Source organism: Tubulanus polymorphus, chromosome 6, assembly GCF_964204645.1.
Source record: "Tubulanus polymorphus chromosome 6, tnTubPoly1.2, whole genome shotgun sequence".
In the NCBI taxonomy this organism is placed as follows: Eukaryota; Metazoa; Nemertea; class Palaeonemertea; order Tubulaniformes; family Tubulanidae; genus Tubulanus; species Tubulanus polymorphus.
This window is the reverse complement of record NC_134030.1, coordinates 21854954-21880740: the sequence shown is the minus strand read 5'-3', so window position 1 is coordinate 21880740 and position 25787 is coordinate 21854954. Positions and strand designations below refer to the sequence as shown.

The 25787-nt window shown below is 36.3% G+C and overlaps 4 protein-coding genes across 9 annotated transcripts in view; all 4 read right to left on the bottom strand.

Annotated features, from left to right (window-relative positions):
* Positions 1 to 11954, bottom strand: part of LOC141906847 (uncharacterized) — a 30578-nt gene extending 18624 nt beyond the window's left edge. For 2 of the 3 annotated variants that reach the window (XM_074796282.1, XM_074796284.1), the window contains exons 1-28: positions 11798 to 11954; positions 10971 to 11080; positions 10295 to 10579; positions 9450 to 9785; positions 8343 to 8678; positions 7608 to 7877; positions 6795 to 6893; positions 6661 to 6705; positions 6070 to 6162; positions 5911 to 5988; positions 5796 to 5831; positions 4696 to 4770; positions 4574 to 4615; positions 3677 to 3718; positions 3465 to 3539; positions 3111 to 3158; positions 2809 to 2838; positions 2678 to 2728; positions 2530 to 2592; positions 2143 to 2226; positions 1800 to 1847; positions 1679 to 1717; positions 1452 to 1469; positions 1320 to 1367; positions 1174 to 1227; positions 1019 to 1066; positions 730 to 798; positions 165 to 194 (exon numbers count right to left, since the gene is read on the bottom strand). In XM_074796282.1, the coding sequence (XP_074652383.1) occupies positions 165 to 194; positions 730 to 798; positions 1019 to 1066; positions 1174 to 1227; positions 1320 to 1367; positions 1452 to 1469; positions 1679 to 1717; positions 1800 to 1847; positions 2143 to 2226; positions 2530 to 2592; positions 2678 to 2728; positions 2809 to 2838; positions 3111 to 3158; positions 3465 to 3539; positions 3677 to 3718; positions 4574 to 4615; positions 4696 to 4770; positions 5796 to 5831; positions 5911 to 5988; positions 6070 to 6162; positions 6661 to 6705; positions 6795 to 6893; positions 7608 to 7877; positions 8343 to 8678; positions 9450 to 9785; positions 10295 to 10579; positions 10971 to 11058 (2530 nt within the window). In that variant the 5' untranslated portion in view covers positions 11059 to 11080; positions 11798 to 11954. Of the gene's footprint in view, positions 1 to 164; positions 195 to 729; positions 799 to 1018; positions 1067 to 1173; positions 1228 to 1319; positions 1368 to 1451; positions 1470 to 1678; positions 1718 to 1799; positions 1848 to 2142; positions 2227 to 2529; positions 2593 to 2677; positions 2729 to 2808; positions 2839 to 3110; positions 3159 to 3464; positions 3540 to 3676; positions 3719 to 4573; positions 4616 to 4695; positions 4771 to 5795; positions 5832 to 5910; positions 5989 to 6069; positions 6163 to 6660; positions 6706 to 6794; positions 6894 to 7607; positions 7878 to 8342; positions 8679 to 9449; positions 9786 to 10294; positions 10580 to 10970; positions 11238 to 11797 lie in introns of those variants that run through there. The other variant, XM_074796283.1, reaches the window with a different exon arrangement.
* Positions 11955 to 13240: 1286 nt separating this feature from the next.
* LOC141907605 (uncharacterized) lies at positions 13241 to 14755 on the bottom strand. Its single transcript, XM_074797296.1, has 2 exons — positions 14650 to 14755; positions 13241 to 14399 (listed from the first exon to the last, which is right to left on the bottom strand). The coding sequence occupies exons 1-2, from the start codon at positions 14727 to 14729 to the stop codon at positions 13889 to 13891; spliced, it is 591 nt and encodes a 196-aa protein (XP_074653397.1). The 5' UTR covers positions 14730 to 14755; the 3' UTR covers positions 13241 to 13888.
* A 109-nt stretch (positions 14756 to 14864) lies between these two features.
* On the bottom strand, positions 14865 to 17249 carry LOC141907851 (uncharacterized). The gene is made up of 5 exons (XM_074797595.1): positions 17149 to 17249; positions 16290 to 16610; positions 15528 to 15567; positions 15034 to 15092; positions 14865 to 14881 (listed from the first exon to the last, which is right to left on the bottom strand). Exons 1-5 carry the CDS (start codon positions 17246 to 17248, stop codon positions 14865 to 14867), a joined length of 537 nt encoding a protein of 178 aa, XP_074653696.1. The 5' UTR covers position 17249.
* Positions 17250 to 18896: 1647 nt separating this feature from the next.
* Positions 18897 to 25787, bottom strand: part of LOC141906693 (uncharacterized) — a 33700-nt gene continuing 26809 nt past the window's right edge. For all 4 annotated transcript variants that reach the window (XM_074795977.1, XM_074795979.1, XM_074795980.1 and 1 more), the window contains 12 exons: positions 25670 to 25717; positions 25427 to 25480; positions 23451 to 23486; positions 23310 to 23363; positions 23184 to 23225; positions 23040 to 23081; positions 22794 to 22820; positions 22674 to 22703; positions 22547 to 22582; positions 22409 to 22462; positions 21763 to 21801; positions 18897 to 20103 (listed from right to left, as the gene is read on the bottom strand). In XM_074795977.1, the coding sequence (XP_074652078.1) occupies positions 19979 to 20103; positions 21763 to 21801; positions 22409 to 22462; positions 22547 to 22582; positions 22674 to 22703; positions 22794 to 22820; positions 23040 to 23081; positions 23184 to 23225; positions 23310 to 23363; positions 23451 to 23486; positions 25427 to 25480; positions 25670 to 25717 (587 nt within the window). In that variant the 3' untranslated portion in view covers positions 18897 to 19978. The remainder of the gene's footprint in view (positions 20104 to 21762; positions 21802 to 22408; positions 22463 to 22546; positions 22583 to 22673; positions 22704 to 22793; positions 22821 to 23039; positions 23082 to 23183; positions 23226 to 23309; positions 23364 to 23450; positions 23487 to 25426; positions 25481 to 25669; positions 25718 to 25787) is intronic.

Here is a 25787-nt window from a genome sequence, read left to right as displayed (position 1 = left end):
AAATTCGATCCAACAAGTTTCTGACATATCAGAAAATCAAGAGAAATATAAACGAAAAATGACTAAAAATTCTCTTTTAAGTTTTTATGCTGATATTTGTTTTTAAAGGGTCTGCTTTCGACCCTAGACGTCAATGATCATAGTTTGTTACTAGCAGTTCTTACCTAAAACATCTCGGCTTATTAGATAGATACCTGAAAATATAGTTGAACAATGAAATTAAACAAAATAACAAAACAATTTCCAAAAATGCAACATTTTTACAAAAATCCACCCTCAGTTATCCTGCTGATGAAATGGTCTGAATATTGTGAGAGCCACCCTTTCTTGGATAGCGTGACAACCAAAAAGCTAACGATTAAGTTTGTTCCTGCATAACATTCTTGTTTGAAATAAACAACTAAATTATCAGATCAAAAACTAATTTCCTGTAATGGAACATTTGGCAGAAGTCCACCCGAAGCCATTCTTTAGGGAAGAAGTTACATAGATATTGTCAGAGCCAACTAGGACATCCTTCACTATGATGCTATGATTCATTTTGAACCGACAATTTAACCGAGTAACTACGCAACTGATTTTAATCATGAAGAATATTGATATCAATACAAAATGTGACCGAATAGTTTCATACAATTACAATAACAATTTATTGCTCCACAAAATTTCCATTTGCACAGAGCACAAAAAACAGGTTCATACATACAAACAAAGAAAGTTTACACTTACTTCTATCTAGTTCAGTAGAATGTTTGTTCTCTTCTAATTTCTGCAAACTTGACGCCAATAAAACTGATTCTACAAATGAATACATGAATAGAATAACATGAATATTGACCAGATCAGTTCAAACTAGAATTTTATCCAAATACATCTGGATTTCATAAAAGCTGGAATTTCCCATAAAGCGGATGAATTCATGTCTAATGTCTGGTTTTATTCATACCTCAGAAATCTAAAACGATTTGTCATGAAGTGCAAAAAATAATAAAAGGATATTTGATATTTTAAGTCTTACCGCAATCATCTTTGTACACAAAACGGTTCCGGTCGGCCAGTCCTATATCTGTAATTGTATTTACATATATGTCAGAAGTTTGATTAACAGGATTTACTGACAACATCTGAATAAATCACCATAGATTATGATAATTAGTTTATTGTATAACAAACCTATCTTTGTTTTATCAGTTACTTTCTGGTTTTCTATTTGTGTGACGAGTATTTCTGTAATTAGACAAAATATGTTTAATATGTAATCAGTTTACAGTTGTAACCCCCCCCCCCCTGATAGATTTCTAGATTAACTGAACACTCACCATTCTGTTGTTTAATTTCTTTATCAAGTGTTTCTTTCACAAACATTTCTATAAAAAGATACAGCGATATTTCAGTTATGATTGAACAGACTCAGCACCAGTTTAAACATCATAGTGAATATTATAACTTACCAGCAATTTCATCAGTAGCTGAAATATAAGTAAAAGTTTTTACCGCAGAACTTACAAATTCTTCAGAGACCTGACATGTACATGTACAGATCGCGAACACAAACGTAAGTATATAGAGAACTCACATGAATATGTACAGAGAACTGACATGTACAACATGTACAGTAGATTATAGCGCACATGTATTTTATACACTCTGTTGAGGATAAATGAGAATTAAAACCTACGTTTAATGTTGGCTATTCCTCGTTCACATAATTCAGCATCTACAGTAAAAATAAACCAATTATTCAATGATTCCACAACAAACTCCACAGTATTTTTACTGAAATGATTTATGGAACCTACCGGACATTTTAGCAAAGAAATCAACAATAGATTCAACTGCTGAAGCAACTGAAAATATGAAATTCATAATAACCGTTTACTGGGGATTTGAAACCTACGAAAAAAACCTACGCTCAGTGTGATTCACGCAGAGCAGTTTCCCTTTGGCGCTCGTTTTATTTTGCAAATCGATAAATACAGATAAATCCTAAACACTAGCGACACAGTAAATCACTACTTTTTTCCAAAAAGTAAGCCATTTTCGCCAGTAAGTTCTTTAAACACTCTTAAGACTCGTGGTAACCCGTGTAGTCAACTACATGTGAAAATTGAACTCAGAGATAGAATTCATAGTTTTACTGACCATCTCTGATGAACTCTTTCTCTTTGTCTGTCAGGGGTCTTTTCTCTTCATTAGATTGCGTAATAAAACTAACATGAATTACATCTGAAACACGGAAAAAATAGATTTGAAATTAGTTTAATTGAAATTCTGTATCATATTGTATCATTACCCTTTGTATCACATCTTATTTCTTAAATAACAATTGTAAATTTGATAATTTTGTTGTAACTTGAGTATTTCTGAAGCTCTAGTCTGATATGTTTAAGATGAAATTTTAAACTGGTCGCTTTTATCAGGTTTATTCATTATTGCCAAAAGGCTGCCATGCGGCCATGTTGAATAGAATTCGTTACATTTCTATCAGCAAAGTTGAATATTTCATTTGAACAGTGAATAATAAAGTACCTTCATCTCTATTGTAAACTGCATCAGCGCCATCTATTGACCTGTTCTTGTTCAGTAATGTATCTGTAATACATTTACAAAATGAGTTGACAGTAGAATAATAATCAATAAACTCATACATCAATAACTGTATTCAATCAAATCTTACCGATCTCATTTGATAGTTTCGTTTTTAAATTGTTTATTCTCGCGTATTTTCCTGTCAATAAATAATAACAAACACATTTGAATCGATGATTCGAGTTGAAGAGGAAATACTGAGTCGTTTCGTAAACTTACTTAGGATTTCTTTCACCAAATCTAACACACCTGAAAATACATAGACATTGATCAAACTCTACTTAAACTTAAACACATGTGCGTGTTAACAAACCATATGCGCAGTTAAAACTCACATGCACATGTTCACATGTAAGTATCATTCACATGTACATGCATGCATTACTCATGAATGTAAAACAAATAATAACATGAACATGTGCATATAACTCACAAGTGCATGTCAACTGAATTCATATGTGCATATTCACATAAAGCACATGTGATGTTCATAGCTTTAACTATAGGTAACAATTACTTACTTTCATCATGTGATAACTGTTGGAACATGAATTCTCTGATAGCTATTGCTGAAATGAAATATAGAAAGCATTTTTTTCAATAATAAAAAAAACCTGTGCATCAAACAGTTTGAATTACTGTTGGGTGAAGATAGGAGGCCCGGGGAAGTGTTATATTCCGGTACAGTATTGTATGCAGGACCCGGTTTTATAGACTGGTATTATCTTTAACCCGGGGGCTAACTCAATTGAAAATTAATTAAACTAACCCCGGGTTTAAAGTTAATACCAGTCTATTAACCCGGCCCCGGGTTGCAATAAACCAATCAGCCGGTTTGGCTCTTACCCTGGCAACTGAGTCATCACTCCTCTTACCTTGTTTATCCTTATCTCTCATTATCATCCAATCATTCTCAGTTCCGTAAACATCGACAATTATTCTAACAATTTCTAGAAAGAAAAATTGACAATGAATTAATTGTTTAAATGAATTCATCGACGTTACGAACAAGTAGTTGATTTATAACTGAATTATCTGAGTTTATATTGTTTTATTGAAATGAAATTACAATAAATATCAAATATACCTGGACTGAATGTTTCAATGACCTCAAAGTCTCCAGTTTTAACTGTTAAACAAAACAACACAAATATTAGCTACAAATATACATGAAAAAACGACATCCAAAAACGTTTCTCGTGTATAGTTGATTTTCAATGGGAATCCTCAATTGCCGCATCTTACGTGGCGGATCCAGGATTTGAGGGAGGGTTAAATTAGTGGGTGTCCTCCCGCGGGAAACGTTTTGAAATTAGATGCGTGGTGACGCGTTCTAGGCACGATCAGACTATACGCCTGACCCGGAACCAGTCCAGTCATTCAACCAAACACATCAATGGACGATCGATGAAACACCATGAACTGGAGGACTGCCGAAAAAAAGCGCCGGTTAACGACGACAACAACGCTTAGGCAAACACATTATCAGGGATTTTCACATGCTTTTTCTTCTTTCTCACGAAAAGGTCAGTCCCTAAAAATAGCAAGGAATTGCCTCCTTGCACCTGATGGATCCTCACTTGCTACAAGTGAAGTCCAGGATTTAGTACGTGAATATGGAATAGTTTCTGAAAAATCTAAAAGTTTCTTGGTCCAAATTATTTGGTTTATTTCATTGCGTAAACGAGTTTCCATTGTATCCAGTGAGTTAATCTAGGAGGCCATTATTACAAATGTGCTTCACAGATAGAAATAATTGTCAGTTAATTGTATTAAACATCTACCAAAAACATACAATAAAATAGTCAAAAATTACGTTGTTAACAAACCATAAACTTAAATTGATAATTACGGTTTTGATAATGAAGCAAATCAGTTGTGTATCTTTCAGATGATTAGTGGATGATCTCTAAAACTATGAACTGTATTCATGCAAGATATTCTACATGTTATAGAAATAAAGGGTTAATAATTCTGTAAATACCTGGCTGCAGGTGGTCACGTGTTTTCACCCAATTCTCATAATCTACAAAGAGAAAACAACACCTAAAATCATCAAACCGATATCTGAGAATATGTGCAGTAAATCATGTGAGAGAATCTTACCTTTTTCATACCAGGTTTCACTTGTCCAACGCAACAATTCAATCACATCTTTAGATTTCGGACCCAAACACGGTACTGTGAATTAGAAAACAGAAATACTGTTTGTTTACATGATGCACATTCACCTGACAAATCAACCCAATAAAGAAACAGTGTGATTTGGATATTCATGGAGCCACCCACTAAAGATAGTCATGGATACTAATGCTATGAGATAATTGAACCAATGATACTGCGTAACTTTCTTGAGTTTAAACCGGTACTATTTCGGAATCACGGATTTACGGAATTTCTTCTAGTTCGCAATAAATGGTAACTGGGACAAGGAACCGGACGCAAGTTTTCATTACCGATACCCGGCGGGCATATGTGATAATGTATAACTATCGTCACCCAACAACGTAACGATACTTCCCAACGAGAAAATGCAGAACCTAACGTAGGCAAGTAATCTTAACCTATCAACGTTGATTGATGACCCCGCAGTGACTTGTATCGAGCCTGTACCCAAGACACTGCATCTACGAGTAATTCATTCGCTACTGATTAGCCATTAGATAATCTAATTAATGCTGCCTGTGTAATAGATATAAAAATGACGGTTTATTTAGACCGCACTGATTCAGATCTGAAAGTGATCGATGTCGGACGAAAATAAATAAACATTACGCATATTCTGGCTTTAGATTTTTAATGCGTCTCGTGCATCTAAATTCTGGTCTGAATAATGCGCGTATTGTGTCTAGAAAATTGATTGAAAGTTGAATGATGCTAAACATTATAAAATGGATACTTTTTCAAACACCGTTATTTGTGAAGAGAAAGATGTTACATAGTAGCTTCTCCGCGTTAATTCCTATGGGTACTAGGCGGCGGTTTATATCAAAATGATTTTTACGGAACCGGTGAATGTTTGGTCGTAGCAACATTTCACGTTTGCAGCCATCTGAAACTACGACCCAACCCGCGCTGAATCCCAGAAATGATAACATTCTGTTCTTCTAAGTTCCAAACATTCTTGAATTCGTGAATATCCAATGACGATAACAGTTAATTTTGCAGGATTAATCATCAATGTTTTCAATGTTAATACAACTTACAGTAATTACATGTACACGGCTCCCTTCTCAACACCACTGCAAATAGAAAATAATACAACCGTTTATTCTACAGTTACTGACTATTAATCTTTATCAGTTTATATATAGAACTCACAGCAGCAACAATGACACAGTTCATCTGAGGAATCATCCTCATTATCAGGTTCATCGGCAGCAGGTAATTTGCAAGTCACTAAAAACAAACAAACAAATTATTCTAATTTGCGATAATCCTTTCTACGATTCTACGATGGTATTTTTCTATGACACTTACAGCAACAACAAACACATAGTTCATCGTCCGACGAGTCCTCGGTGCGACAATTACAAATCATTAGTTCACGGCTTATACTATTGAAATTCAGTGCTGAAAACAAAAACAAAAACAATACAATCATTTTTTGAATCGTCATCTTTTGTCAAACGCAAGCACACAAAATTGTGTTGTTTCTTTAAGCCCATGTATGCAATTTTAAGCATAATCTAGAAGTGTGACTGATTTCAGACCTCATGAACTCTCAGTTATCGAGACCGGTTTTGTCAGGGGAAAATCTACGATTGCAGATAACATCATTTTATTGTGTGTTTCAACTAAATGTTTTGTAATGTGCACAGTGATGGCTAACATTCAAGGCCAGTTAAAGACAGTTTTAGTTTTGTAGCCGAACTAACAACTTAAGACCAGATTAATAGTTTACGAACACTTTTTGAATGATACTGCGCAACTAGGGTCCCGAGATTAAAAATGTGGACAGATAATTGAGTATCAACTGTATCTGGTTATCTTAGGGCTCTAGAATACATTCGGCCTTATGCACTATTTTCAATTTCTAGCTTTCTTTATTTGAATTATTACATAACTTACAATTTCCACATCTACACAGTTCATCATCAGGTTTTCTGCACCGCACTGTCAATTAGAAATAACACAGTATTCTGATTCTGCAGTTTGTTTATCATTGTTTTTCAGATTAAATGATGGTTTTATGTAAAACTTACAGCAACCAAAAAGACACAGTATAAACAGTATTATCAGAATCAGTAATATCAGTATACTGATTACAGCAAACACTATTCCCCCAGTCCCTTCTTCTGGAACTGAAATTTAAACAAATCAGTGATGCGATTGAATAGAATTATATAAAGCTAGAAATAGTTCCATTGTAACTATTGATAAAAACAACAGCAATTGAATTGAATTATTAAATAGGTCAAGCAAAAAGTAACTGCTTCTTAACTTTCAAAGCTCAAATTTTCTCTAAATGAAGTATATAAGTTGTTTTTGAAATGGGAGAAAATTAATTGTTCCTTGATTGGGTCAAGCAGCCTCAAGATAGAAAGTTAAAGATGCTAAATCATTGCGAAATATTTGAATGTGATATATTCACAAAAAATACATTCAGTTCGGACGACACAGAGAATTACGTCATCGCGCACGGATTTCCCATAAGACTCATCCGCTGTACTGACTAATCTAATTGAGTTACAGGTTAGGTAAAATACTGGTGGCTGATTCGAATACGAATTGTGACGACTCAAATGAATGACGACTTACACCTAGTAAAATGAGACCCAATGATAGAGACAACTCCAGTAATGTGACTTAGTAAATTGAGACTATGAAATATATTAATAGGTTATTTTGTGACAATTTATCAAAATAACGACTTTCGTAAGTACATTGTTTGATTGTGTAGAAATGATTTCGAGTTAAGAGATGATGGCCTCGAGTTTTATCATGTTTCATGGAATTAAATCATTTTAATGTTCAAAATCAGATAGAATTCACCCAGTTGTGACCCGGAATCTTACCTGGTTCATCAGTTGGACGGGCGTGATGATAACCAGTGACATTAATGACCCTTTCATTAATACCATCAGCCAAACACTGCCCTCTATAGTCAGTTGTGGTACTATTTACGATAGGTATCGTTATATTCCACTGATAGGTTGATAGTTTTTGAACGACAGCTGGAGGGTCACATGTAACTTGTTGAGTCAATGGGTTACTATTAACTGTTACAATATACGCTGCATTTGTTTCATTTTCACTGGATTTCTTGTAAACTGGTGCAGCAAAATCTGATTGAAAAACAAACAAAACATTAGTAAAAGTTATATCTGACCTAGCACAGTTCTTAAGCCCTGTCATAGTAGACCCATCATCCTCGGCAGGGATTCGAACCTGATGACATCGTGAGACTCTGCCACGTTCCTCCCTCGGCAGGGATTCGAACCTGATGACATCGTGAGACTCTGCCACGTTCCTCCCTCGGCAGGGATTCGAACCTGATGACATCGTGAGACTCTGCCACGTTCCTCCCTCGGCAGGGATTCGAACCTGATGACATCGCGAGATTCTGCCACGTTCCTCCCTCGGCAGGGATTTGAACCTGATGACATCGCGAGACTCTGCCATGTTCCTGCTTAGCATGGTTACATTGTGACATGCTATATGTGTGGATAGGTCTGTACTACCACTGGGGTCTGTATTGTTGCAGGGAAAATTATTTATTTCTCGAATTCGAAAAAGAAACTGTTACTTACAATAAACAATGATTGGATTAAATTGCTGAGGTTCTGGAAACGTAAGGTTCTCCTTTACAGCACATCGAAATGACGTTCCATTGTGCAGTTTGAAATCAGCTTTGAACTTGTAGGTCGTGTCAAAACCTTTTAAAACCATTTTGAGAGGTACTTTACGAGGTTGTGGATCAGGAATTGGCTCCCATTGTTCAGAACCTCTTCTTTTCTGTTGGTATATCACTGTAGGATCGGGTCTTCCTATCACTGTTCGACAAGTATATTCTACAACATCTCCTTCATTTCTAATGTCAGGTTCTCCGGTGAAAGTATCTGGTGTTTGAATTTCATCGGGAAAATCTGAAAGATAAAGATGCAAATACATTTTTGGATGATATCATGTTTGTCCACTTCAATTTCACTGATCGGTGCAAAATCGTTGATTTACGTGAGGAAACGTCCGTCCATAAAACATGGTAAAATATTACTTTCGCTCCGAGGAATGTGTGTTTATCAAGGGCGTCGAAATTTGAATCGACGGAAATATAACGGTGTAACTCCCGACATAATTATATTGTAATATAGTTTATTTGTTTTTGCAACAATACATATCAACGATAGGTGGCGTATCTATCGCACTCATGAAAAGAATCCTTTGTTCTGGTGAGTTGTGCGTGATCCTATTGTCCCGGTTCAAGAAGCTTTGTCCCATATTACAAACTAAAAATCCCTGATATAGCCATAAGAATACCCGAAGACGACAAACTTTTTATGTCAACATTTTTACCAATTTCGCTGCAATTTTTCCATGTGGGCTCAAAATCTTAAGCCTAATCATAGAAGGTGAAATCGTTTTCTAGTAGGTTCGATTTCAAAAGCAAATTCATGCACAATCATATTCTAGTCCTTTTAATGTTATTATTAACAATTCGCTTCAGTATTCGAAATACCTTCTTGGGACCAAATATTAAAACGAAAGAATTTCATCGGCATGATCACCAGTCGTTATGAAATAGTAACTCTTAAATCTCCAACTATGGGCAGTTACCAATAGAATAAACGATGTAACATGCATTATTGTCACTCTGATATCGTATGAAAAATCTCTCATGAAAATATTATACAACTTACACGTAACGTTCATTGGAGTTTGATGTAGTATTTGTTCTTGAAGTGTTAGTTTCGGTAACTCGATCCCATTATACTTCCATAACCGACATTGAATCAATATTGCGTACAGCATTAAATTAAACCGCATCTGATTCCTGTTGATAACTCCATCTTTCATCGGAGTATTTACGCCTTGATCGGGGATCTGATCAATATCCGTTGAACCTTCAGTAAATCCATCAGCATACCATTTTACTGCTATGTTTGAATTACCGATCTTACTAGTGGCTTTACAAGTACAAGCTAGTGATGGTTTGAATTCATGCAGCTTACACGGGTTTTCATTTATTTTTATACCTACAATACAAAATATATACAAAAAATACCAAGTGCACAGGAAACTTTTATTCTATTTACCCAGCATTATTTGATAAGTGCTGAATGAAAGGATATGCTGACTTGTTTCCACAGAGAATAAGAGCGTTGAAATTTGGCACAAAAATACATGTATTGTCAGATAACCGACAATGAACAGTAAATGTATGAAGGCTACTGGTTTAGTAATTGTCATCCGAGTCAGTACCAGAGATCTGTCAATCAGTTCAGAAAAGACGATAAGTTCTTGTAGAGTCAACGTTTGAATTTGTCTGAAGATAACAATGAATTTAACGCCGAAACGAAGATCAAACATAAATTAGATTACGTCACGATCTATTCGCCATTTTCTGAACTGATTGTGGGAAATTATAATCATGGCTTATTTTCAGCCTATCCCAGCAATATTGAAATTAGGTTCAGTTGCAGAGGAGAAATAAATTATCACGTGACAAGCCGATTCTTAGAGTTCAAATTGTCACCATACTCACTGATCACATCTGATTCATAGATGTGACTTCCCTTTATTCCTGCCGAGTTAGTGGCCACACATTTATAGATGTTTCCAGCGTCAAGTACAATATCCCAAACTGGTGCTGATGCTGTAGGTAATGCAGTCCAGGTCCCTCCATGATACACTTGTAGCTGGAATTCTACACCAGTCGCTGTAGAGCTGCTCTGTTTACAGGTAATACTAACAGTTTTACCTTCCTGCGACAGTAATATATTTGTACCCGGTAATACATTGACACTGTTCAGTACAACTCCATCAGGTGCTGAAATATCGAATACACAATATACGTAATATTCTTGTACCCGGTAATACATTCACACTGTCCAGTACAACTCCATCAGGTGCTGAAATATCAAATACACAATATACGTAATATTCTTGTACCCGGTAATACATTCACACTGTCCAGTACAACTCCATCAGGTGCTGAAATATCAAATACACAATATACGTAATATTCTTGTACCCGGTAATACATTCACACTGTCCAGTACAACTCCATCAGGTGCTGAAATATCAAATACACAATATACGTAATATTCTTGTACCCGGTAATACATTCACACTGTCCAGTACAACTCCATCAGGTGCTGAAATACCAGTCTATAAAAACGGACGCTGCAGTTTAAAAGTAGTTCATCATTTTAACTCACCAGTATTTCTCTTATTTCGTATCGATGCAGCTTCTGAATTGAACGAGATTTCCAGCAGTAGAATTAACAAACGGATCCAGTTGTTCATCTTCAAGGCGTTAACGTGTCACCTTGAAATATATGTTTGGATACTTGGTATCATTGGAATCGACTGTTATGTAGAGAAAACTCCGCGTTCTTCTCACACGTCTCATGTATGTGTTTATATAGAAACGCTATCATCGACTTTGAATTTGCGACCGATAAAAAACTATGTATAATATGATAATAACCGAAATAACAAGACAAAAATAAGTACTTTCGATTTCACTTTTTCACAAAAGTTGTTATTTTATCTAACAGTGTATTCTCTTTCCACTTTAAAATCCTACGCTTACTTTAGTCTGCTACTAAACTCTATATCTTGTCAGATCCCTCGTTTTTTTTCAAATCAGATATTTCTAGCTCCATCCTCTAATAGTTTAATGAAAGACCCAGGTTTGATATGACATAAGTTTATCAATATACTGATTCATTCCTATCTAAAGGTCAGCAAATTGTACCAGTTTTACTATTCTTATCTTTTTCCTTCTTAATCATCACCCAAACAACACAAGTCACCTTATTGAATATGATTGGCGCTGTGTAAAGCAGTCACGGTAGTAGGCTGCAGTCACCCCTATCCCGTCACCTTCCTCCCCTCGACAGGGATTCGACACAAGTTTCAATCCCTGTCGGTGGGAGATAGTTCAACATATACGAATGCACATTTGTAAAATCGTACTTTCACTTTCAAATGTTACTTAAGATTGTAAATATATAGGTATTTTCGCAGATGTTTTACTTACCGTTTCCCTCCAGTTTAATCTCTTACTCACTAGAATACGTTTCAATTATTGCCATTATAAAAACACGTAGATTTCTGCCTATTTTATACGTTACAACTTGCTACGTGCATTGGTTAATATCGCAGGTAGTCGGGAGTGAACTTCCCTGGTTATCATTAGGAGTATACGAACGAATTAGATAGTGTCGTTTACGAATTCAATCGCGTCGTTGAAAAAAAACTTGACGCAATCTTGTGAAAGACCTAAATAGGTAAAGGAGATAAGCGTAGTCAATGACTGACTCATTGTCCCATCTACACCTTCACCCAGTCCTGGTAGTGGTTCACTCAGTCCTGGCAGTGGTTCACCTAGTCCTGGTAGTGGTTCACCCAGTCCTGGCAGCGGTTCACCCAGTCCTGGTAGTGGTTCACCCAGTCCTGGCAGTGGTTCACCCAGTCCTGGTAGTGGTTCACCCAGTCCTGGCAGCGGTTCACCCAGTCCTGGCAGCGGTTCACCCAGTCCTGGTAGTGGTTCACCCAGTCCTGGTAGTGGTTCATCCAGTCCTGGTAGTGGTTCATCCAGTCCTGGTAGTGGTTCACCCAGTCCTGGCAGTGGTTCATCCAGTCCTGGCAGCGGTTCATCCAGTCCTAGCAGTGGTTCACCTAGTCCTGGCAGTGGTTCATCCAGTCCTGGCAGTGGTTCATCCAGTCCTGGTAGTGGTTCACCCAGTCCTGGCAGTGGTTCACCTAGTCCTGGCAGTGGTTCATCCAGTCCTGGCAGTGGTTCACCCAGTCCTAGCAGCGGTTCATCTAGACCTGGTAGTGGTTCACCCACCAGTCCTGGCAGTATAGTTGTTTCCACAGTGACCCCCGATTCTAGTGTAAAGAAGGTTTTGGTGAAATCTGAGATTGAGGAATATCATCTTACTAATACACAATACTGATTATCGATAAAAAGCGACATATATAAAAAGACGACCGTACAACGCGTCATCATGCGCGCGCGTCACGTGTTTTTTATTCTAAAAAGAAAAAAACGACCGTAAACAATCTGATGCGGGTTTCGAACTTTATTATTATCATTCTATTTTGGCTTTCGGGAGTGACGTGGGCGGCTTCGCGATTTGATGAGAAACAAGGTATCGACTTTGAAGGGTCTTACATGTTCCACGTGGTTCTCTGTTCCATTCAAGATACAAACAGATCTAGTCAAACCTGTCTCCAAGAAGTTCATTTGGCAATAGAGTTTTGAAGTTCACTGTCCCAGCAATATGGAATGTTTTACCGTCCAGTATTCCGGAATCCTCGTCCTGTCGATACTTCTGAATGAAATCCTAAAACACATCTATTTTAGGAAAGCTTTTACCATCGTGTAATGTATCTTGTTTGACCGAAGAAGTAAAAGAGGAAAAAAGAAAAGAAATCATCAAGAAAAGAATAAGACTGACGGATTTTATACCATATTTTATATATTTTTAAGGGAATCAGGATTGGATCATTTTCTGGGGGCATCTAGAGTAAATCAATAACAAAATGAATGACGAAGACTTTCTACTATATTTGTTACATTCCTAATCCATGTTGTGAAAATATTTTCTTGGCAAAATAGATAAGGGGAGGAGGCCGCTTCGGCCTTACTTGGATCCGCCCCTGAAGATGATTGACAAGTCAATTTGGCACTTAAAACTCCTCATAAGAGTCTACGAACTATAGGCCATTGGTAGCTGAATATCATAAAATATATACTGCCCTGTAAACTGAAGCATTCTCCATGTGGATTTTGCTAAAAGTGGAATTTGAATGATTGTTGAAGTGGATTGATGTTTCTTAGTCTAATCTACAAATGCCGTGTATATCAAAAACTTAAAACTTAGGCTAATAAATCATATCTAATTGTTTCTCCTAGTCGACCGGGTCATTTTTGTGAACTAGAATAAGATATGTAGTCAGTTCATTACTAAAACTGTCGGGTCCGTTATTCTTTAGAAATGAATAATGTATGCATGCAGCTGATTCAACTTTTGAGCTCAGCAGATTATGAAAAATAATCAATTGTTTCTAGCCTTATGTTTTGCATATGTATAATCAGTAGTCGTTTGCTCAATGGCGCCCTCTAACGCCTATTGCGAGTATATTGAACAGTAGCGTAAGAATAAAGTTCAACATCATCTTTCACGGGTTCATCAGTATCTTTCTTCAAATGGCGCGCCTTTCCGGCTTCGGTATTCACGTAACTATGTCTATCTTTGCGCTTCTCGGCTCCGGTATTCGTGTAAGGAGTTGTGTGTTTGTCCTTCCCGGTTTCAGTACTCCTGTACGTATCCTCTTCTATCCCGGGTCCCATATCCATATAAGGAGTTGTATCTTTGCCCTTCCCGGCTTCCATATCTATATATGAAGTTGTATCTTTACCCTTCGCGGCTGCCATATCCATGTACCGAGCCGTATCTTCGCCGTTCCCGGCCTCGATATTCGCGTACGGATCTGTAGTAACTTTCTGATCGCTGGTGTGCAGTTTGTCAGTCACAGTAACAGAATCTATGTCATCATACAACTCGTCATAGACGTCGAGTACCTGCGGTGTCGCAACCTCCACACGACCTTCACCTGGCAATCGCCTGCGTCTGAAAAATGGGTAATTTAAGCGTTGAAGAGATTTTAGATTTCGGATATTTCGGTCATTATATTGAATTATTCCTGCTGATTTGGGATTGACTCAGCCAGTAATCGGCGCATAGGTAGATACAAATTTTACGAATGAAGACATCTTTTTGGAAAACGTCACTGATTTATCAAATTATTTCACGTTTTAATATGACGTCATAGGGGGATTATCTTAGATATGAAATCTGCCCGAGATTATTGAGTACAAACCTGCAAATGACGATGACAACGATGATAACGATGACGAGGAGGAAACCGATAGCTCCACAAGCGATGTAAATTATCATCATGGTCCAGTCAGGTTTGTGGTCCGGTCCAGTCTGTATACCGATTTGGTCAGAGAAAGAAAAAAAGGAAAACTCGAAGGATGTAGAATATACCGGATGACAATTCGCGGGTATAAACTAGAAACGAACAGAATGGAATCAAACCTCAACACAAGCTGCAAATATCAATCAATTAATCATTCAGTTTATATTATACAATTCAATTCGCTTTTATATCCTAAATCAAGGTTCACAGTTCAGTGGGTTTAATTCGACTCTGTGTCTGGGATCCGGGGAACTTTATTTGACAAGTTTGTTGGATTATTACTTAAATTTATAATGACCTTGTTTTTCGAGGCCACATTTTCAGCAGTAAGCAGACGAACTCTGAATGAAAAGGACGAAATTTACAATTAAGATAAATCAGCAGAACAGAGGCCGGTTGCATAGTCATGGCTTAGACTTAAGACCAGTCTAAGACCAACTTAGTTCTATAGCTAATCTAAGAAATTAAGACTAGTCTTAAGATTTAAGACTACTTTTGGACTTGAGCCAAGACTGTGCAACTGGGCCCAGATGTGAAAAGGCAGGGCTCGTGGTAGCGATATCGAGGTCACATATTTTGCAATTGCCCTTACTGTTACCTTTTGTGGCAAAATGTGAAAATTGAGATGAATAATGATAGGTGAACTGTTAATCGGAAGCCAATGAGACGAGTGAGATATCAATTCATAATTATTTCACAAAAAGCATCGACAACAAAGAAATGATTTACATATAGAATATGATTTATGTAGTGCGCTAAGTGAAATAGATACTGACCCTGATTTACTGATTTCCGTCGCCGGGATTTGATTCAAATCTGAAATGAGAAAAACAATTACCTGTAGAAAGTAACTTAGACTGTTTGTGGTTGGGTTGTGTTTGGTTAGTTTACTGACGCGTGCATTAAGGCCACGCAAATAAATATGGTTGTTTCTCATCGACCCCTTTTTGGGAAAGTGACAAGAACGGCCGATACTTATTATTTTTACATCCCTTTTGAAATAAAAAGACATAAATAAAAAGCCTTATTCCCAATTCCAAAAGTGACGAGGGCGACAATTTTTTACTTTTTAAATGAAGAAATTCAGGTTTTTAGATATCAAATAAACATAATGTAAAATCAACAACTCATCAAGCGACCTTGAAATTAGTAGTTGACACAAGAAGATATGTTTGTATGGAGATTAGAGATGGATGAACAAATGACGGGTATATGAAAGAGGAAGCTACAACAAATTAAACTGTCGGCTATATATCCGTTAAACAGAAATATGAATTTCACGCTGAGTCGTATGGCCGTCTTATTGAGAATTATTTCTATAAATTCTAGAATGCATTAAAATGTACATGTCATACGCTACAATAAACGCACTTTTGATACGTAGCTGCTAAACTATAAATTCATGCAATCGACTGCGAAGTAATTTAAAAGTAACAGAGACGCTGTGTTTCAATATTAATTCGTTTTGATAGATTCGATGTTTATTTAGTAGCAGGATTCCAGACTGGGAAGGTTCACATTTTAAAACTGTTACTTACCAGTTCGATGAACTACGATTAGATCAAACTGAAGATAATCAAAATCTGTTTGGCCTTCCTTAAGAACGAGACATCTAAATGTTGTTCCATTGTGCAGTTTGAAATCTGCTTTGAATTCTAGTGAAGCAGAAGTAATATATTTCACATTTCTAGTTATACGAAGCAGTTCGTCTGGAATTGTTTCCCATTGTTCTGAATCTCTTCTCTTCTGTTGGAATATAACTGTAGGATATTTAACACGTGTTTTACAAATATATTCAATCGATTGTCCTTCTCTTTTAATATCGGGTTTTCCATCGGGAACAGGTTTTGGATAAATCACTGAAAACGAATGAATAAATATGAATAGTCTATGAAACAGTAAAACGCACAAACTTCGAATAATCTATTTAGGTCCTTTTTCCACCACGTGACCCCCTCCCCCCAGCAAAATCTCTAGTTCCGAATTTTTAGACTACATTTCCCATCACGTATCGTCCTCCACAGTCGTTTGTTTAAAGTTATACATAAATTAGCCACGTAATGAATTCAAACTGACGACTTTAGTGATCAAAGTTTTCTTGGGGAATCCCCACAAAACACTCCCCTCCTATACAGTACTCGAGAACTACCCACAACAAAGAAAGGCAGCATACGGGCCTGCAACATCTTAGATTCTTGGTAATTTATTTACATGACAGGCCCTTGATAAATCCCCTATTTGTTAGTATAGCTAGACCTATGTACGGGAGTCTCAAACACCGACGGTGAAACTATCTGTGACGTCACGCGCGTAATACCTCAGGTGCATGAATTATCATCGACAGAAATCTATGAAATCGACACAACAGAAAAGCTATCATTGATTCGAGTGACTTACTTGAATTATGCGTCTTATTTCCAGATGTTTCTGCGCTGTTTAAGTTTCCAAGTTGTAATAAAATCGTGTATATTATCAAGAACGAACGTGTGTTCATCATTGTGATACAGAGTACAGAATAAAGGAAAATAATCGAGTTCCACTTGGTCTGATAATTGAGGAAGTTAAAGATAAGATTTTGATGATCAGCGCCGGTGATACATTCAATATATTCGAGCGTTGAGCAGGAAGCGAAAGGTGTTTAAATCACTGGTCGTCCTTCAATAATTGTATGACCTTAATATCAGCCCCGGGGTCCAAAGTCAAGGGGCACATTAAATAGTGACTGCTGTCTAAATTTTTTTGTACAAAATGCAGAATTTTCACCGCTTTCAGAAAATGTTTTAAAATCGTCAAAAGTTTCACTAGAATTTTAGAATTTTGGTCAGAAAATTGAAAGATGAAATTGTGGCATATAGGCCTGTATGAGTTTGACTCTTATTCTTGAATACAGTAGACTCCGCTCAAGTCGGATCTTTTGGAACCGCAAAAAAAAAGGTCCGACTTGATGAGGGATATCCGAGTTGAATGATATGTATTTCTTAAATAATGCCGCAAAAACATATTTCAACATCCGAGTTGAACGGTTATCCCCGAGTTGAACGGTTATCTCTGAGTTGAACGGTTATCTCCGAGTTGATCGGTTATCTCCGAGTTGATCGGTTATCTCCGAGTTGAACGGTTATCTCTGAGTTGAACGGTTATCTCCGAGTTGAACAGATCCGACTGGAGTGGAGTTAAATACTTCAACAAACTCACCTTTAATCAGTTACATCTTAAGCTTTTCGTTGAATTTCATGACTATTTCACAAGAGGTATAGGTGCTCGTTTGATATAACGGGAGACATGCGCGAGCACCTTTAGGTGTGAAGAAATACCAGTCGGGTAAAAGAGGTCAACGCCACGTACGACAAGAATGGTTTAACAATGTATCGCATGTTACACCTATTGGATGGATGGAGTCAATGAACTATTACTTTTATAATCCATCTACGCTCCATAAACTGCGGGTCTCTACTAAAATCAATCCATTCCACTCAAAATAAGGTATACATTTTTAGAAACTGAATAATCAAAAATTATCAAACTTTTAGATATCAATTAGAAAATCTTAATGAAATACAATAAAAGATATCAATTCCGAGAGATTGCAAAATACATTCACGATGTCGGGAAGGCAGAAGTCTCAGAGATGGATACAAGGTGTAATTTTGACTACTTCATCTATGGAAAAAGAGGCAACTTTTAGGAGCTGCAGGACAAAACGACTTCCTTAGAAATTGCTGACAATTGCATTGAAACTGCTGTAACTGTAACACAGAATGATAGAGCGGGCACTGTTAGTGAATAGTGTCTCCACATCTGACTCGACAGTCACCGCACCTGAATGGTCACCAGTCACCACACACCCGACTGATAGTCACCACAGATAAATGTTCACCACACCTGACCAGACAAACTTACAAACCCGTCGAATAATTACTGGTGTATGGTCCAGTGGTTAGTGTGCTCGGCTGGCACGCTGAAGATTTTAGGTTCGAGTCCTATTCGGCTAGAGTTGGGGTTAACGGGAAGCTATTGGTAAGACTGGACATGACCAAGCGTCAACCTCATCCGACCCGGGGCCGGTTCTACTCAGGCTGCAGTTGAGTTGATAGAAAAGAAAACAATGACTTTATTTTTAAAGATAAATTCTTTTATTTAAGCGAATAAAATTTCTTGCAAAAAACACGGCACAAAGTTTTACCAGGAGTCCGCAAGTAGCTGATCTTATAAACCGCATCAATGGTTTCATAAAATGTCACGTTTTTACAAAACTTTTTCAAATGAAATAAAACTTATCACAATTTTTCAATGATAATACTTCAGTCAATCAGTGATGCATTTTTACAGTTTTTAACTTAAAACATATTTTATATATAGTAAAACAGTAAACCAGTTACATTGTATCATAATACAGTTATACAGCGTAAGTTGGACTACAATGTAGGCCTAATATTCCCCAAGAACAACCGCTGATGATTTAGCAAAAAGCAATTTCGTTTACAATTTATTTCTGCTCGATATAGTTACAACTACGGTACAATACTGCAATCATTCAGTTACACTGTATTTCAGCTACACTTTAGATCAGTTACACTGTATTTCATCTACTTCAGTTACACTGTATATTTTAGCACATTTCAGTATTTTGACTGATAAAAGTCAAACAATCAAATGTGAACCTTCACAGATTTCAGCAAAACAAAGAGAAGTTTTCTCGCTAGCGAAAAAAAAAACAGATACGACGCCGAAAAACGAGAAATATATAATCAGTATTTTATGAGAGTTTATGAAAGCAAAAAATATATTTTATGATTAACTTATGTTATTATAATTAGTTGTTTCAGCAATAATTATACAATGATCTACAGTAATCAAATAGCGCAGAAATTACATACAACCGAATAACAAAGATAAAGATTTTATTAGAAACTGTATTCATATCTTTTTCTTTTTCTTTTCGTATAAAATCTCAATGATTCAAACCAATCAAAAAGAGATTAACAAACATCCTTAATCATAGCGTGATACAAAACACAGTTCCACAGTTGTGAGTTACACCCAGTTCCACCCAGACCCAGTTCCACCACTAGAGACTGGCGGTTATAATCATGTGTAGTAGTCTGAATACCAGTCGTTGTTTCGGGTTCCCTACAACGTTTGGTGAGAAACTGTCCATGCAATGTCTTGCAATGCAACAACTGATTTTAGTGTCAAATCAACCCTTATGGGGAACGACGGGTTGGAACTAGACTTGTGTACCGATATCACCCCACTCACGATCACCACTCGGTACGGTATCACTTGTGTGACTATCATCAGCAGCACTTTGACCATCACTAGCAGCAGTTTCTTTACTCTGACTAGGAGCTTCTATAAATAGATATATGTACAATATAAACCAAACACCGAATACAACTGCACACTCCCTAAATGTAGATACCCGTCAACTTTAACTTATATTCACAATACTTTATCAGTGGCCCCTAGAGTTTACTCTGTTTTAGATGTGTTTAGCTTGTAACTGTTTTTATACAACTATATATAACCCGCTACAGTCTGTTTCATAAAATGAACAACCTCTTGAAAATTCAACTAATTACGGCTTTACTGTTAACAGTGACAATCGTTAATAATACCTCAACTAATTCCACCCCTGATTCAGTTAGAATTATCTTTGATTTCTTTTTCTGGGTGTTTTATTAAGTCCAAAGTGTTCCTTACACCACATACATATTTATGAGATCAGGAATACAGTATTCCTGAAGATGACTATTAGGATAAAGTCGAAACGTTGAATAAACTACGCTAGCTCAAGGAATACAGTATTCCTGAAGATTACTATTAGGATATAGTGGAAACGTTGAATAAACTACACTAGCTCAAGGAATACAGTATTCCTGAAGATGACTATTAGAATATAGTCGAAACGTTGAATAAACTACACTAGCTCAAGGAATACAGTATTCCTGAAGATGACTATTAGAATAAAGTCGAAACGTTGAATAAACTACACTAGCTCAAGGAATACAGTATTCCTGAAGATGACTATTAGGATATAGTCGAAACGTTGAATAAACTACACTAGCTCAAGGAATACAGTATTCCTGAAGATGACTATTAGGATATAGTCGAAACGTCGAATAAACTACACTAGCTCAAGGAATACAGTATTCCTGAAGATGACTATTAGGATATAGTCGAAACGTTGAATAAACTGCACTAGCTCAATGAATACAGTATTCCTGAAGATGACTATTAGGATATAGTCGAAACGTTGAATAAACTACACTAGCTCAAGGAATACAGTATTCCTGAAGATGACTATTAGAATATAGTCGAAACGTTGAATAAACTACACTAGCTCAATGAATACAGTATTCCTGAAGATGACTATTAGGATATAGTCGAAACGTTGAATAAACTGCACTAGCTCAATGAATACAGTATTCCTGAAGATGACTATTAGGATATAGTCGAAACGTTGAATAAACTACACTAGCTCAAGGTATACAGTATTCCTGAAGATGACTATTAGGATATAGTCGAAACGTTGAATAAACTACACTAGCTCAAGGTATACAGTATTCCTGAAGATGACTATTAGGATATAGTCGAAACGTTGAATAAACTACACTAGCTCAAGGAATACAGTATTCCTGAAGATGACTATTAGGATATAGTCGAAACGTTGAATAAACTACACTAGCTCAATGAATACAGTATTCCTGAAGATGACTATTAGGATATAGTCGAAACGTTGAATAAACTACACTAGCTTAAGGAATACAGTATTCCTGAAGATGACTATTAGGATATAGTCGAAACGTTGAATAAACTACTCAAACTACATGAATTTCATCCCGGTGTCCCGCCAGTTATCCAGATTAAACCGGTTTAATCATACTTCAGATTTCTCATAAACGAAAACGAAACTAAATTTCATCTCAATTTCGTCGATTTATTCTATCTCAGACTATTTCATCTCTCGAGCCTGCTCTAAATCTAATAACGACTTCATAATTTACTTACTCGTTTCATTTACCAGGAAACCTTTCCTTTTCAAATCGCCTGAAAATAAAATAAAATTCACAACCACAATATTCTTTCATAATATTGAATCAACTTCATATTTTTAAAAGGAAGCTCAAATAGACATCACAGATGGTTCCTATAAGTATTGTATCAGAGTTGAGCATTAAGTATTGAATCAGTATTGAGTCGGTATTGAGTGGTCGGTATTGAGTCGGTATAGAGTCGGTATTGGTTGATATAGAATCAGTATTTAGTCGGTATTAAATCAGTATTGAGTCGGTAATGAGTGGTCGGTATTGAGTCGGTATAGAGTCGGTATTGGTTGATATAGAATCGGTATTTAGTCGGTATTAAATCAGTATTGAGTCGGTAATGAGTGGTCGGTATTGAGTCGGTATAGAGTCGGTATTGGTTAACATTGAATCAGCATTGAGTCAGTATCAAATCAGTATTGAGTCAGTATTAAGTTAGTTTTGAGTCAGTTGTAAGTCTTATTGAGTCAGTATTGTTAGTATTAAGTTAGTATTGAGTCAAAATTTAGTTAATATTAAGTAAGTATGATTTAGTATTGACAAATATATTTTTTAGTATTGGTCAGTATTATGGCCAGTAAGATGTTTATGTTTAAGCCACTTTTAATTACCTTTATCTTTCATAGCACGTATCTTGTTCAACAAATATGTGGAATAATTACTGACTGAAATATAAATTAATTAACTTCACAAAATATTACCAAAATTGATGACTGAATTTTATCCATACATTTCCATCTTCATTTTACCTTGTTTCTCTGCCCGTTTAGCATAGTCATTGAGCTCTAAAAAAATCAACATAATTTTTACTCAATTGATCGATTAGTTGAATATTTCAGTTCGTAGCCGCCACTGAGAGGTAACAATATTACATACCAAAAATATCAGGTAGTGGAAATTTGAAATCTGTAATTAAAAATTGGTAAAATGAAAAATAGAAAAACCTCACAAACTGTTCAACTCTGAATGAAACTTATTTATTATCAGTCAATTTACCTTTCATTTCATCAGCTATCCACTTCTCTGAAATGATAAGATATAATTCTGAGGGGAAAACAAGAAACCACATCCTAGTGGTCATCAGGGAGTGATCACATCCTAGTGGTCATCAGGGAGTGATCACATCCTAGTGGTCATCAGGGAGTGATCACATCCTAGTGGTCATCAGGGAGTGATCACATCTTAACTACATCAGTCAAATGAGAAAATGTTATTGTTTGATTGTAGAAATATTTTACAAACCTGCAGCTTCATAGTCTGGTTTTTTGTTATGTTTCGATTTCCCTGTAAACATAATGAAAGCCGGCACAATAAAACAATACACCTTCAGCCAAACTGAGCTCAATTCAAACACAGAATTCGAACTTATGATGAATATTTAATTACCTGAATTCTGGATAGCTTCATTCACTGCAGTCTCAACTGATCCTATAAATAATAATACAATACATACAGATATTAATATTTGAGTTCTGGTTGTTAAAACAGGTTCTGATTTTATTGGAAACTTACTTATAAATTCGGGAGTTTGAAAATGTGCGCGTTTTATCTCATCAACAATCTCGTCTAAAATACAAATAACAGAATAGTTACTTCTCATACAGTCACCAGGGGGCAATACTAGGCTGAATATCAGAGCTACACAATATTCACCTGTCTCTACAATCATCTTTCGGTTTTTAAAATCGTCTAAAATGTTGAAACATGAAATATAAGTTCACAAAAACTTGTTAAACTTGATCTCTGAATTGAAATTACATAATTCAGGTACCAGGGCCGGGTACTCAGTTGAGGGTTTCTATTTGGTACTCATGTGTTAACCGAAACAAAGGTGGAAAACACTGGATTTCTGGACCCAGTTCCACAGTTCTGAGTTAAGATTTGACCCAGCGTTAACTGATTGAAAATGAACTAATCTTAACAAAGAGTTAACTCTAACTCATCACTGTAACTGGACCCTGGGTGTCAAATTTTGCGGAAAGCCTAGGCTTTAACGCGTGAATAAAACAACCGTAGTGCGCAGATCGGGCGGAACCGTAATCTTTGTTAAGAACTAATATGCTAAATTCATATTGAAAACCGAGACAAGTGATGTATGTCTATGGGTAAAACTAGAATTCAACTGTGCAACAAGACGTTATCATTTGCGGCGTTTATTTCAGCCCCGAACCTGAAGAATATACGGCCATGCTGGTTTGTTTGATGATTTAGATCGATACCTTTTTTCCATAGTGATGAAGATAGTTACTAATGTGTCTAAGAACACTACAATATCTTTTTCTCGATGGCGACAATCAATTAAATGTTGACGGTCTGTTTGACAAACTGAATGAAGCTGTCGACCGTCTCAGAGCGCATACTATTTTAGACATGTTTAACCGTGACACTGGTGGTATCAATAATTATGGTTACAGAATGAATCACGCCTTATCTATTGCTGATGGTCGAGTTGGAGACGATAAAGCAACTGGTGGTGATTTTACCTGCTTAAAAGGAGCTGTTAAGCTTGTTATAGATTATATATCAACATCACACGAATGTTTATTATATTTCAATAATTTCCGTGTCCTCGACTTGAAACCGGCATTCTAAGACTTCCATATTTCCTCAATTTTCACTTAGCAAATGGTGAAATCGAAATAGTCGACCAGTTTAAGGACCTTGGCGTTATATTTAACCATACTGGAACTTTTGTCAAATGCCGCAAAACGTAAGCCGACAGTGGTGCAAAGGCTCAATTCCACGTTTTAGAAAAATCCACAAGAAATAGGTTTGGGGACGACGCGTCTTTCCATCTTTTTGACGCACTTGTAAAACCGATTTTATCATATGCTTGCGAAATTTGGGGATTAGCTGTATTGAAAAAATCATCTAACTTCTTGTAAATGAATACTACGACTAAACCACTCTACCCCGAATTATCGCCGAAAATAAGAGATCCCTGTCTAGTAAAATGTATTATGTAATGTTTACAGTCGCAGGAGAGGTTAATGATTACATATGGTTGTTTAGCATGAAACATATATTGGAAGGCTGTGGCATGGCCGAATGTGATGAGTGCAATATGCAAATCTTAGGCGATTAACGCCATGCCCAGCTAGAATGCCTCGCACATGCGGAAGTAAAAGATCACCTACTCCCGCGTAACTTTTTAATATCTCAAGCCTTGAAAATCTAAAACAACTATTTGAAACCTGGAATACCTCTATTGCGCCATTTATGCAAACTATGTCGTCAGGTTGACAATAGATAATGTATCCTACATATACACTATTATCAGATTGATTATGAATACTATTGAATGTTTACTGGGGTCAGTCCCACGAAGAAAATTAACTATCAGTTGCTTATGACAACTTTTATTAAGTAAAATTGATGTGAAACTGGCCCTTCCTTGTGCGGCGGCTGCCGCACAAGAAAGGGCCAGTTTCACATCAATTATATATATATATCTGTACTCATATATATATATATATATATCTGTACTCACTTCACTGATCACATATCTGGGTACAAACTACTGGCTTAACTTCCAGTAGTTTGTACCCAGGTACTGAAATTACGACTTGCATTTTGAGTCTACTAGTAATATATGGTTCTCGTGAAGGGTACTCATGAGGGGTACTCACCAGCATTCCATTCATCCCATATTGTTTTAGTACATTTACCCATACACTCATCAACTGAAAAAAATGATTAAATAAAATAAACATTCACAGAGATAAAAAATGTGACTTTCAAACTTAGAACATGGCTCTGAATCAAAACAGATGCCTCTAAAGATCTGAAAACATTGATGAATTTTATCTTCTGGAATTCAACAACACATTTTGTTTATTTGAATAATAAGTTGTTATTGTATTGATATTCACCTATTTCTGTCAGTTCATTTGTATTTGTTTCACTGTTAATTTCATCTCCTATTCAAACAGAACAAACAATTATTATTCAAAACCTGAAAGTCAGACCATTAAAAAAATCAGAAGTGAA